Source organism: Panulirus ornatus, chromosome 31 (genome assembly GCF_036320965.1).
Source record: "Panulirus ornatus isolate Po-2019 chromosome 31, ASM3632096v1, whole genome shotgun sequence".
Classification (NCBI taxonomy): Eukaryota; Metazoa; Arthropoda; class Malacostraca; order Decapoda; family Palinuridae; genus Panulirus; species Panulirus ornatus.
This window is the reverse complement of record NC_092254.1, coordinates 2452457-2466871: the sequence shown is the minus strand read 5'-3', so window position 1 is coordinate 2466871 and position 14415 is coordinate 2452457. Positions and strand designations below refer to the sequence as shown.

General features: G+C 37.5%; 1 protein-coding gene across 5 annotated transcripts in view; it reads left to right on the top strand.

Annotated features, from left to right (window-relative positions):
- Positions 1 to 9015, top strand: part of LOC139758682 (uncharacterized) — a 78714-nt gene extending 69699 nt beyond the window's left edge. For all 5 annotated transcript variants that reach the window (XM_071680294.1, XM_071680292.1, XM_071680291.1 and 2 more), the window contains exons 3-4: positions 33 to 200; positions 6793 to 9015. In XM_071680294.1, the coding sequence (XP_071536395.1) occupies positions 33 to 200; positions 6793 to 6905 (281 nt within the window). In that variant the 3' untranslated portion in view covers positions 6906 to 9015. The remainder of the gene's footprint in view (positions 1 to 32; positions 201 to 6792) is intronic.
- Positions 9016 to 14415: the final 5400 nt, after the last annotated feature.

Sequence of the window (14415 nt, the reverse complement as noted above, 5' to 3'; positions counted from 1 at the left end):
TTTAATGCAGCATCTACATTCCCATTTTGCAGTTGCCACAAAAGATGAGGAAGAAGAAGTTCAGGATCAAGTAGTAGAGGAGGTAGAGAAAGAAATGGAGGAGGAGGTGGTAGAACATGATGAAATAGAGCATGAGGAAGTAAAGGTAGTGGATGAGAATGTGCAGGAGGAAACTGTAGAGAGTGTGGCAGGAGAGCCGGGTGAGTGGGTGGGTGTGACATGTGCACGATAGTGAAAAATCCCTGTAAAGTGAATCCCTTGGGTAGCTGCTTCATTCCCTCCTTTTCTCCCCACTACCTTACTGTGTTGAACTGGTAGCTTTTTCTAATTTCACTTGATCAGTGAATACTGAAACAGGTGAAATTAGATGGAGTCAGTTTATAATGGAGGTCTCTGGAGCATGTCTAGGCTGCACTGGCACTCAACACGACAAAGTGCTGCTGCCTCTGCTAACTTGTAGGCTCCCTTTGCCTGCTATGGTTTTCTGGGCTGCAGCCTTGTTGGTAGTGACTGAAGAATGATTGGTAGTAATGGTTGAGACTTTGCATGGTGTTCAGTTTGGATTAATATGTATGATCTTGCTTGGAGGTTTTGGATAAGTCATGAATGGTTATAATATTGTTGACCTGCTATACTAACTTGCATCCATATTGAACAAACTTACTCAGGTTGATGGTGTAGGATTAAGAATAGTTTCTTAGACCTCGAGTTATAAAAAAACCTTTGGTTAGGTATAGTGCAGTATCTTGACAGTCTTGGAGTGTACAGTGTTGAAGACTAGGTGTTTGAACAGAACCTTAATACATGAGGTTACACTACGTTTTATTGAAAAATTTTCTTGGTGCATGGATTCATTGTAGTTAGAGCATAAAAAGCTACCCTTGGTAGGTATCGAATGTTGGGTAGTTGCCTCAAGCTTACATTATTAGATACTAGTTTTTCAGCCTAAGAAATTTCTTCCCATTCATGTCAAATTAGCAAGCCAGTACCAACCTTTAAAATGGATCAGTCCTCTCCACATACTGCAACCTTTGTACATTAGTACTTGTTTAAGATTTGGCAGAATGTCAGTACCATGAAGATTTGGAATCTTGCTTTTTTAGTTCTTGGGTAGTCTTCTTACATTAATTTATGTAGTTATTGATGATCATACAGATAATGTAAATGTAGTGTTATACCCAGTATATCCTGAAATGGTAAAATGGAAGATGCTGCTGTTGTGGAAGGTAATTTGGTGAGCTTAGCAACGTAGTGCCTTGTCAGTTGTAAGTGCTTTTTTTCCACCCATGTATTATGTAATTTTTATATCTAATGCCTGATGGCTTGGTGTGAGTTGACAAGATATGGCTTCCACAGGTTAATAACATACTTCTTGGCCCAGCTTGTAACATGCTTATGATTTGCCTATTTTACAGTTACGACTGGCCCGGCAACAGTGGATGACCCTGGTAAGAGTGAATGGCAAATGCACTGACTATTTTATTGTTCCCCCCTTGATCACCAAAGCAGCTTATATTGAAAGAATAAGACAGCTGCTTTTACAGTTAAATGGAGAGCATAATTGTTGTGTATCCTTTTCTGTGTCTGGGTGCTTTGCCATATGTACGTTACTACATTCATTATAAGAGTTGGTCTATGAAAAAAGTGAATGGGAAAGCTGCATGAAATACAGAATGCAGAGTTTCTGTTGCAGTAAAGTATATTAGTCATTCTTACACTATGCTGTAGCTTGGTCAGTATTTATGCTTGTAAAGGAAGATTGGTCAGTTTGTCACCATGGACGTTCAGTACTATGATGTAAGGGGACCTACCTAATGGCAGAGGGACACAAACGGCCAGTCACTGGGAGTGGAAACTTGAGTGAACCACCAAGTGGGTTAAGTTTTGAGGTTTAAGTAGAATAGGATAACTTTGGACTAGTAAGTGCTGTGCATAGGACCATAGCTTAGTTATGAGATCGGTACTCTTATATAAGGACCTACCACTCCTTTGTATAATTGAAGCAGCTGTAAGGGAAAAAAAAAAAGTATGGCATCTGAACAGGACTGCTTGTTTGTGCTAATTGTTGGAAAGTTGAAGGATTTTAGAGATGGGCATATGGGTTTAAAGTATTGAACTTTTCATTTTGTATATGCCACTGGGAAATCCTGTTCGTGTGAATTAGGAAGTTGTCTAGATGAGATGTAGATAAAGGGAGAGAGGATGGAATGGATTTGAGGGAAATGGAGAAATGCAGAGTTGTCAACATATGAATGCATCTGGTTGTGTGTTCAAGAAAATCTTTGATAAAATGTTAGGGTAGTGTTTAGAACGACAGAACACTGACACTACTTTTGGAAGGGAAAGAGTGTGAGGTTGGTATATTGGGTGTTGTGTAGATAGATCAGTCAGAGAAGCTAGATGTAAAGGAACAAAGTGAGAGGAAAGATGAAAGAAAAAACTTGGAAATGAGACCCAAATGGAGGAGTGCAGAGTTGTCAACATGAATGCATCTGGTTATGTGTTCAAGAAAGAAAATCTTTGATAAAATATGTTAGGGTAGTGTTTAGAACGACAGAACACTATGATACTACTTTTGGAAGGGAAAGAGTGTGAGGTTGGTATATTAGGTGTTGCGTAGATAAATCAGTCAGAGAACCTAGATGTAAAGAAACAGTGAGAGGAAAGAAAAAACTTGGAAATGAGACCCAAATGACATTTTGTAGGAAACCCTTGGTAAATCAAGGGGTACGACAAAGGATTTTCAGAAATTTGAAATTGCCACCACACATCTGTAAGGTAAGAAACTATATGCAGGTGGTCTGTACTCTCCAGAAGTCATGCTGTTGATAATATTAAATATGTTTAAGGAATTTGAACTTGGGAACTGATAGAAGTCTTGGGCAACAGTTTAGTTGGGAGGGTTAGAACTGTCCTCTTTCTTTGAATTATGATGTTTTGAGAACCTTTACTAGTGCAGGTTTCCAAGAAGGAAAAGTATGAAGTGTGTGAGGTGATGAAAAATCTTTTTCCTTTCTACACTTGGAGAAATTGGGAGTTTCACATGTAAATTAAGTTTTAGACAAGTGGATATAGGCTTTCTGGTTAGTGTATTGATTACTCCTACTGTTTTTTGAAGTCACCATCTTTCAGCACTGTTGATGTTTGTCCATGGTTTGCAATTAGTTTTAACATGGCTGTTGTTAAATTCACTAAAGGGAGTGGAAGAGTAAGCCACAAAAAGAGCCTGTCCTACTGTGATATCTATGGGGATATTCTTGAGAATAATTTGGTACAGCAAATGTCTGCAAAGCATATCTATTGATATATGGAAAAAAGAGGGATATTTTCTGATTTCCCAAAATTATTTTTCTTAGCTATTTTGTGTGGCAGGGTGGCGACAGGAATGGATGACGGCAGCTAGTATGAATATGTACATGTGTCTGTGTATGTGGGTGGGTTGGGCCATTCTTTCGTCTGTTTCCTTGCGGTACTTTGCTGACGCGGGATACGGCGATTAAGTATAATATATATTATATATATATGTGGTTCCAGCAATGTTGTATGGTTGCGGAGTATGGGCTATAGATAGGGTTGTGCGAAGGAGGGTGGATGTGTTGGAAATGAAATGTTTGAGGACAATTTATGGTGTGAGGTGGTTTGATCGAGTAAGTAATGAAAGGGTAAGAGATTTATGGCAATAAAAAGTGTGGTTGAGAGAGCAGAGGAGGTTGAAATGGTTTGGTCACATGGAGAAAATAAGCGAGGAAAGATTGACAGATATGTCAGGTGGAAGGAACGAGAAGTAGTGGGAGACCAAATTGGAGGTGGAAGGATGTAGTGAAAATGATTGAGTCATTGGGGCCTGAACATGCAGGAGGGTGAAAGGCGTGCAAGGAATAGTGAACTGGAACGATGTGGTATACCGGGGTCAACGTTCTGTCAGTGGATTTAACCAGGGCATGTGAAGCATCTGGGGTAAACCATTGAAAGTTTTGTGGGGCCTGGATGTGGAAAGGGAGCTGTGGTTTCGGTGCATTACACAAGACAGCTAGAGACTGAGTGTGAATAAATGTGGAAGGAATAAGGTAGAGGTGGTCAATGAGGTGGTAGTATGGAGTGAAAAATGCTTTGAAGGCTTGGTGCCTGAACATGGAGGAATGAGAAGTGTGCAAGGGATAGTGAATTGGAGCAATGTGCCTTATAGGGGATGACGTTCTGTAGCATCAAAGCAAGGCCTATGAAAGTTGGGGGAACCACAGAAAGGTCTGTGGGGTCTGATTATGGAAGGGGACTTTGTTTTTGGTGTATTTTACATGATGGTTAGTGTGGTTTGGAACAAATTGATATTTTTGTCTATCCCTAGCACTGCTTTGGTAATGTGTGGAATGGCATACATGAATGAGTCATTGTATTTTCATCTACTGGGATGACCATTATTTGTAGCAAGTACGAGTGAACCAAAACATTTAAAATTTTCTAGTGTCGTGATCCAAGAATATAACCCATTGTTTGTAGTAAAAACATTAACATGTGGTTTATATTAAACTTTAATGTCACATAAGCAAATGATGCTTACATGTGTGTATGAATAATACCCAGAATCCTTTCGGTTATTTTATGAGGATATTAAAAAATGAGTGCATCCTTATTTTGACTTCTGCACTTGGCACAATTTGGAGTGTTACTGCTGGATTAGTGGCAAGGTGACCATAACAGAATTGGGTATAATTATATTAATAACATACCAGACCACAGAATGACTTAACTTTTCATAATAGGTCCTGTGATTTTTCACTCCTTTTCATTGTCATCCTGACATTGGCAACCCACAAATGGTGTGGCTATGCTTTGCAGTGTCATTCTTGCAAGGTTCTTTTCTTGTAGCATTCCATTAGATATGGAGGAACACGTCATTATGGATGCATGTGTTTGTGTAGAATCTTTGTGGACTAGGATATCCTCAGTGAAATTTTCTGCTAACTTCCTAGCTTTGAAGACCTTTCCCATCCAGCTGTTTATTGTTGCCATCATAGGTCAAATGGCTGCACCTGGTTAAACCTTGTTAAAACCAAATTTAACCAAGCTGTGAACGACAAATATGCAGTAACTTGAGAATGAAATGAAGATTTTTCCCTGTAGATCTGTACAGTTCCACTTCATTATGCTTGGCTTTTTGCTTTGCAATAGCTCTATACCCTTCATTCAAATCACTCATAGCTAACCACCTGCTCATAAGTGGAAATAAGAACCTTACTCCTGCTTCACACCAAATCATATCCCATTCAAAGATTCCCTATCACTCCCAACAAATACAATTTTCACTAAAGGTATCCATATGGAAATGACTAGTCAAGCACTAAACACCTACCCTACCAGCTGTCTTAAACTACACCCAGCCCAACATACACCCATCTGAAACCACATTGCTCAGTCAGTTATTCTCACCTGTGCTCTAGAGATAACTCTTGCATTACAAATGCAGATTTAACGTAGCTCAAGACACACCCACAATATAACAGTGTCGACAGAGCACTTAACCACTCTATTTCCATGAACTCTGCCCTACACGCACATCATCACTACACTTGATCTGTGATTCAGCCTAGTGGATATAGCCAGCTTCCTCAGTGCAGCAGGGGACACTATGATGATGGAAGAGAATCTTGGGGTAAGGAAGGTAAATCAAAGCAATGGTAGATAATTATGTACAGGTTCATGTGGTACTTGGCATAATTAGAAAAAAAAAAAATCCTCGCACTTGTGTGAATGTCTTGATAGATGACAATAGTTTAGAGAAACTAGGCTTGACTGAAATGATAACTTTTACATGTTGCAAGTTTGTGCACTGTACATAAAACATTTTGTTGGTGTACTTTGGTGCAATTTTAGAAATATTACTTGTGAAACTATAACTGGGAGATAGGAGAGAATACTTACCATGTATTTTCTGAATGTCGTAAAAGGCAACTAAAAGGGGAGGGAGCAGGGTGCTGGAAATCCTCCCCTCCAGTTTTTACTTTGACAAGGGAATGGGGCCAAGTGAGGATTTTCCCCTCTTAGGCTCAGTCCTCTTGTTCTGGACACTTCTCTAATGTGGGAAATGGTGAATATGTACGAAAAAAGTGTGAAACTATACAAAATATAAGAAAGTGGTTGGTGGGTGTTTGACTTTTTTTTTCAGTACTTGGAAAATATCCTCTGTATATAGAAAATATTTACAAAAGGCACAGATTTCCGATTGTTTCTAGAGTTGCATGACTGTTGCATCATGCTGTGAATGTTTGTAATGTTTACTTTCCTGACAAATAGGAAGTAGATCCTGACCATAATTACAACTAGGCATTTTTTTTCATATGCTTATGTAATCTTGTAATTTTACAGCATGGAAGATTAGATAGAATAACTTCCAGCCTTTTAACCTAAACTAATGGTTGTAGTATAACAAAGTGCATTGTATATAAATTTGGTTTCAAGCAATGTTAACTGTCCTTTGTGCTTATGTATTAATGCATGTTTTGTTATAACATACTAATTTACTTTAATACTGATGTTACCAGCACTCGGAGCACATTAGTTAACACTGTTCTTGTGTCAAGTGGTATTCACTTAACTGAATTCAGGATTATTCACTATTCATTGAGATGCTTTTTGCCTGTCCATATTTTAATTCGCTAATTCTCCAAAATGGTGTGCTTTATCACTATAATAAATCTTTTCACTCTTTATTGTGGATGGCTTAATTGACACATACTTGGTTGCTAGGGTTTTGTAAATACTTTTGATAGTTTTAACCTTTAAATCCTTTTGCAGCATCACCATCAACGGAAGCTCAGGATTCATCTGAAGGTGGAACCTCCCAAGTCTGCTTGTACTTCCCAACAATTTTCATCTCTGCCCTTCTTGCACTCAAGTTTGCACACTGAAGAGGACCTCCATCCTTCAGAGTATCATCGAAAGGCCTTATATAAATATCTATGTATGTATCAGAATATTAGGAAAATGACTGGTAGGTAGGAAGTATAACAAAGTAAATCTTGGAATTCATATTTTATAAGGTTCCTGCATAGTCTTTGTATTGTCATAAAATTCATATCCTGAGGAAAATGCACCAGTTGAAATGTTTTGCATATATCTTACTTGTTTGATATTTAGAGTTTCTGATGCTCATAATGAAATTTAAATTACTTGAGCTAGTGTTCTTGAGCTGGCTGGTTAATTGGCCAGTAGTGTGCTGTCAGTCTGCCATCAGTGTGAAAAGTAAAACAGCTTTTAGTGTTATGCACCTACGCCATATACCATAGTCTTGACTTTGAAATGGATGATGCTTATATTACTACAGTACAATGTTGTACAAGAATAAAACTTTAGAAAAAGAAATATCTTCAGGATTCCAACACTGTCAGGATGAAACATGACAGATTATATGTCAGGCTAAATTAAAAAGCACATCACAAAAAACAATTTTGGTAAGGGTTTGTTGTACAGTATGTGGAAAATGTCTGAAGTAGGATGAATATATATATATATATATATATATATATATATATATATATATATATAATTTCATCTCTGCAAGTGGAATGAAGTATTCACCAAAGCCAGCAGTATGTCCTGCTAATGCTATGAAATGAATATTTTAGTCCACAAATGTTAACATTGCATAAATGGAAAGAACTAGGTATTTCTTCAGTAGCAGTAAGTTAAAATGGTTGCATTATTTTTGCATATTTCTGTAAAATACCTTCATTTCCAGCAGAGAAAATTATTGGCTGTTTGTCAGAAGCTGTCTTTTGTCATAAGCAAGAATGATACTGACAGTTTCTAGCAGATCTCTTCCTAGGTCCCATGCTAATTGGTACTTAAGGTAATTGTGAAATTCAGGACCCAGAGGAGGCTAAATGTTAGATGTTTACACCATCCATTTCCACTAGGGAGAATACTACTCTTTACCCAAAGAGTGCTTGAGGTAGTCAAGCACTTAGTGATGTCGTCCATACAGAGTCCATAAGATATGCCCAGAAGCTCAGCAATATTGCCTACATTTTGATTTCTAGACTTGATAGCAATAGGTCACAGCCTCCCATATAATGCTTTGGTTCAAGCAGTGATGCTTGATTTCTCAGTGTTTCATGGTAGACTATTATTAATGTTGCTCTTGGGTCTTGAATAGGTACCATTGAGATGTATAACAGGGGGTCTGGTGAAGCTCGCTGTTTTCAGCTCGTGTATTGGCAAGAACATATTCAAAGGAAATCTGGATGCAATTATGTTCAGATTTTTTAAATAATGCCTGGGGGAGCTGGGCACATTTTGTTTTAACATTTATTGTAGGTGGTTTGACTAATTCCACCTTGCACCACCACTGCTTCCTCCACTCCACCACTCCCACAACCTGTTTATTGTCTTATTTTAGCTCAGGTGCTGTAGAAGGTTTTATTCATCAATCAGGGCTCTCATCAGAGCAAGGTTTGGTGAAGATTAGAGGTATGACTATTTGGGTGTTTTGGGCAGTGGTTAGTGGAGTATTTACCCCATCTTGGGTGAAACCAAAAAGTAAAAAATATTGAATTGAGGCAAATCTAATATGGAACAAAACTGATTCAACCTACTAGACAAGAATTGCTTGTTTGTACTTTTATAGTGCTTTCCGTATGCTAAGGTCTTTAAAGAATTAGAATCCTGCACTTTATGAAGCTAAATTTTCATGTATGAATGAAGTCCATATTGTGTAAGGTAAATGTCATGCCAGTTGCTTTAGCCTTTAATTTTGTTCATGCAGCATTTTGTCAGTTTTCAATACATTTACTTGATAGGTTTTAATTTATTGTATATGGATGTTGAATATTCAGAGCTTCTCGAGTTGTGGTGTATTGCAAGCATATTGTGCCTCCTGAAGCTAAACATTCCCTATTTAATATTTGTACAAGTTTTCACTATTGTCTGTGCAGTGTATAATCCACATACAGGAAAGTTAGCATAGAAACCCTTTCTTAAATGTATTGTCTGAAATTATACAAATAAAATTAATCATGTCGGATTTTTTCTTTAACCAAGGTTGTAATATCATATCCACAGAAGGTAATAAAAATTTGAAGAACATGAGTGTTTGTTTATTTGTGTATGTTTTTTGTGTATTTTGTGCATATTTGTTTTAGTGTGTGCATGTTAGTATGTGTGCATCTGTGTGTGCGTTTGACTGTTTGGGTTTTTGTGCGTGTCTGTGTGTTTGTGTATGTATTTGTTCGTGTTTGTAAGTTTTTTTTTTTGTGCATGTGTGTTTGTGTTGTGTATTTTGTTTGTGCATGTGTTTTTGTGTTCGTGTGTGTATTTGTTTTTTTTTTGTTAGTGTGTGTTTGTGTTGTGTATTTTGTTTGTGCATGCGTTTTTGTGTTCGTGTGTGTATTTGTTCTTTTTTTGTTAGTGTGTATTTGTGTGTGTGTTTGTTTGTATACTTGTGCGTGTTTTTGTATTTGTGCCTGTTTTTGTTTGTTCGTTTGTATATGTGCGCGTGATTGTTTGTACGTTCGTTTGTGTGCGTGTTAGTATGTGTTTTTTTGAGAGTTAGGGTTTTGTTTGTTTGTGTGCGTGTTTGTGTATTTTTGTTTTTGTGTGTGTGTGTATGTTTAGGTGTGCGTGTGTTTGTGCGTGTTTGTATGTTTTTGTTTGTGTGTGTTCGTTTGCATGTGTGTGTGTCTGTGTCTATTTGCGTGTGTTTGTTTGTGTATTTGTGTGCGCGCGATTGTTTTTTTTGTTCGTGTGTGTGCGCATTTGTACGTTTGTGTATTTGTGCGTTAGTGTTTTTTTGTTAGGGTTTTGTTTTTGTGTGCATATTTGTTTAAGTGTTTTTGTTTTTGCGTTTTGTTTGTGTGCGTGTTTTATGTGTGTGCGTGTTTGTGTATGTTTAGGTGTTTGTATGCGTGTATGAGTGTTTGTTTGTATTTGTGTGCGTGTTTGCTTGTTTTTGTGTATTTGTTTTGTGCGCGTTTGTGTTTGTGTATTTTTCGTGTTTTTTTGTGTGCGTGTATATTTTTGTCTGCGTGTTCGTGCATTTGTCTGCGTGCTTGTGTGTGTTTGTGTATTTGTTTGTATGTGTGTGCGTTTGTGTTTGTGTGTATTTGTTCGTGTTTTTTGTATATTTTTGTTTGCTTGTTTTTTTTGTTTGTGCGTGTTTTGTTTGTGTATTTGAATTTGCGTGTTTGTGTATTTTTATTTGTGTGCGTGTGTTTGTGTATTTGTTTTGTGTGTTCGTGCATTTGTTTGTGTGTATTTGTGCATGTTTTTGTATTTTTGTGTATGTGTGCGTGTTTGTTTTCGTATGTTTGTGTGATTTTGTGCCTGTTTGTATTTGTTTTTGAGTTTGTTCGTTTGTATGTTTGTGTATTTTTGTGTGCGCGTGTGATTTTGTTTGTGCGTGTTTCTGTATTTTTTTGTTTGTTCGTTTGTGCGTGTATATGTATGCGTGTATTTGTCGGTGTGTTTGTGAGTTTGTGTGTATTTCTGTGTGTTTGTCTGCGTGTTTGTGTATTTGTTTTTGCTTGTATGTGCGATTTTATTTGTTTTTTGTGTATTTGTGCGTGTATGTTTTTGTTTGCTTTTTTGTTTTTTGTGCGTGTTTGTTTATTTTGTCTTTTTGTGTGTGTTTGTTTTTGTTTTGAGTGTTTGTGTATTTGAATTTCCACGTTTGTGTTTGTGTGATCATTTGTATTTTTGTGTGCGTGGTTTGTGTGTATTTGTGCGTGTGTTTGTATGCGCGTGTATTTGTGTTTATTTGTTTCTGTGCGTTCGTGTTTATTTGTGTTTTTATGTGCGTGTTTGTGTATGTTTAGGTGTTTGTGTGTGCATTTGTATGTGCGTGTTTGTATTTTTGTCTATTTGTGCGTGTTTGTATTTGTGCTTGTTTGTTTTAGTGTTTGTTCGTTTGTATGTGTGCATGTATTTGTGTGCGCGTGATTTTGTTTGTGTGTTTATTTTTTGTTCGTGAGAGTGCGTTTTTTTGTTTGTGTGTCCGTATTTGTGTATGCGTGTGTTTGTATGTGTAATTGGTGTTTTTGTGTGTTTGTACGTGTATTTGTTTTTGTGCGTTTTGTGTTGTATGTTATCGTGCGTGTTCGTGTATGTTTAGGTGTGTTTGTATGCGTGTATTTGTGACTTTGTGTTTGTGCGTGTGTGTATTTGTCTGCGTGTTTGTTTGTGTTTGCTTGTTTGTGTATTTGTTTGTATGTGTGCGCGTTTGTCTTTGTGTGTTTGTGTGTATTTATGTTCGTGTTTTTTGTGTAAGTGTATATTTTTGTTTGCTTGTTTTTTGTGTTTTTGTGCTTTTGTGTTTGTATTTGAATTTGCATGTTTGTGTGATCGTTTGTGTTTTTTTGAGCGAGTGTGTATTTGTTTGTTTTTGTGTTTGTTCGTGCATTTGTGCGTGTTTATGTATTTTTGTGTATGTGTGCGTGTGTTTGTGTATGTTTAGGTGTGTGTGCGTTTGTTTTCGTTTGTGTGATTTTGTGCCTGTTTGTATGTTTGTTTTTGTTCGTGTGTTCGTTTGTATGTGTGCGTGTCTTTGTGTGTTTTTGTGTGCGCGTGATTTTGTGCGTTTTTTTTGTTTGTTCGTTTGTGCGTGTTTATGTATATGTGTGCGTGTTTGTTTAGGTGTGTATGCGTGTATTTGTGTGCGTTTGTGACTGTGTGTGTGCGTGTATGTTTAGGTGTGTGTGTATGCGTGTATTTGTGTGCGTGTGTGACTCGGTGTTTGTGTGTATTTGTGTGTTTGTATTTGTTTGTTTGTGCGATTTTGTATTTGTTTGTGTTCGTGTTTTTTGTGTATTTGTGTGCGTGTATATTTGTTTTGTTTGCTTTTTTGTTTTTTGTGTGCATGTTTGTGTATGTTTATTTTTGTTTTGAGTGTGTTTGTGTATTTGAATTTGCACATTTGTGTATTTTTGTGTGCGTTGTTTGTGTGTATTTGTGCATGTTTGTATTTTTGTGTGCGTGCGTTTGTATGCGCGTGTATTTGTTTACTTGTTTCTGTGCATTCGTGTTTTTATTTATGTGCGTTTGTGTTTGTGTGTATTTGTGCATGTTTTTTATGTATGTGTGCGTGCATTTGTATGTGCATGTGTTTGTGTACGTTTAGGTGTTTGTGTGTGCATTTGTATGTTCGTGTATTTGTCTATGTATTTTTGTCTGTGTGCGTGTTTGTATTTGTGCTTGTTTGTTTTTGTGCATGTATTTGTGTGCGCGTGTGATTTTGTTTGTGCGTGTTTGTATTTTTTGTTCGTGTGAGCGTTAGTGTTTTTTTTGTGTGCTCGTATTTGTGTATGCGTGTGTTTGTATATGTGTGTGTATTTGGTGTTTTTGTGTGTACGTGTATTTGTTTTTGTGCGTTTTGTGTTGTATGTTAGTGTTTGTGTGTTTGTTTTGTTTGTGTGTGCGTGTTTTTTGTGTTTGTGTATGTGTGCGTGTGTTTGTGTGTATTTGTTTGTGTTTGCTTGTTTGTGTCTGTGTGTTTTTGTGTATTTGTTTTTGTGTGTGCGCGTTTGTATTTGTGTGTTTGTTTGTGTTCGTTTTTTTTCGTTTGTTTTTGTGTATGTGTGCATGTATATTTTTGCTTGTTTTTGTGTGTTGTTTGTGTGCGTGTGTTTGTTGTTTGTTTGTATTTTGTCTGTGTATGTGTTTTTGTGCGTTTTGCGTTTGTTTGTGTTTGTGTATCTGAATTTGCGTGTTTGTGTTTCTGTGTGATCGTCTGTGTGTTTGTGTGTGTATTTTTGTGTGCATGTGCGTTGTGTGTATTTTGTGTGCGTGTGTTTGTGCGTATGTTTTGAGTGCGCGCATGTATCTGTCCGTGTGTCTGTTTATTTGTTTTTGTGTGTTTGTGTGTATTTGTGCGTTTGTTTTTGTTTGCGTGTTTGTGTGCATGTTTGAGTATTTGTGTGTGCGTGTGTGTGTATTTGTTTGTATTTGTGCGTGTGTATTTGTTTGCGTGTTTGTGTGTGTGCATGTTTGTGTGTATGTATGTGTGCATTTGTGTCTGAGTATTTGTGAGCGTGTATTTGTGTGCATGTGTTTGTGTGTATTTTTGTGTGCATGTTTGTGTTATTGTGTGTGGGTATTTGTCTGAGTTTGGTTGTGTATTTGTGTGCGTGTATGTTTGTTAGTATGTTTGTGTGTGTATTTTTGTGTTTTTGTTTGTTTGTGTGTGAATGGAATGGAAGCAGCTTTTGGGCTGGAACGTTTAAGAGGGAAAAAGGCATGCTATCTATATCTCCAAGGTCTGTTCCCTTTGGAACCTCCCTCAACAAGGTGGCCACAGCAAGAGTGTCGCCGTAACTACTGAACTCCTGTGCAGCTTCTTTGCCTTGAGTGCCTTGCTCCTAACATGCTAATGGCAAAGGGTAACTCCAGTGCAGTGTTTTCAGGGGCTCCTACCATGATATTTCTACTGACATCTACTACCTTCTGTGTCTAAATAATTGTACAAACCATGAACTATTAATACATATTACTTTTTCTACCTTCTACTTCTGTCTACTGCTAACATTTTGCCAAAAGGCAGGGCTAGTGTGTAGTGCTTATGGCATGAAAATCTAGATTTATGAAGAATGAGTTGTGTGTTAAATGTTGTCAATTGTTATGTGTGACAAGGAGAGACTGTTAGTGGACAGAATGCTAGCACTCCATGTGGGGGTGATGCAACAAGAAAAGACAGCTACCTGGGTTAGAGGAGTACAAATTGACATCCACTGAAGTGCTGGCTCACTAACGCAGCCATCACTAACCTAACCAATACCCAGGTGGGTAGTACTGGGAACATATCTCCCTGCTCAGTGGCTATTACCTGCCAAAAGGCATGCAGTGGACAGAAATAAAATACAGGGGCAACATACCGTAAGTGGGCTGAAGCTGATATGGTATACGATGCAGTAGCCTGTCAGGCAGAATTGTATATGGTAGGTATTGGTTTAGTAAATTACACTTGCAGCAAGAGATCTGACAGGTGTATATAAGATCACCTCATTTACGTTATTCTGCAAAGGCAGTAAAAACATTAACATAATTTATTTATTATATTTGATCACCACTTCCTGCATCAGCAAGGTAGTGGCAGGAAACAGACAAAGAAAGACCCATCCACACATATATATAATACATAAACACACATACATATACATCAAGTACATATACTTTTCTTTTTCTTTCAAACTATTCGCCATTTCCCGCATTAGCGAGGTAGCGTTAAGAACAGGGCTGGGCCTTGAGGGAATACCCTCACTTGGCCCAATTCTCTGTTCCTTCTTTTGGAAAATTAAAAAAAAAAAAAGTACATATACACATGTACATATTCATACTTGCTCACACTCATCCGTTCCCGGTGCCACCCTGCCCCACAGGAATGAGCATTGACACTCCCGGCATCAGAGGTAATGTCAGGAAACATGAAAA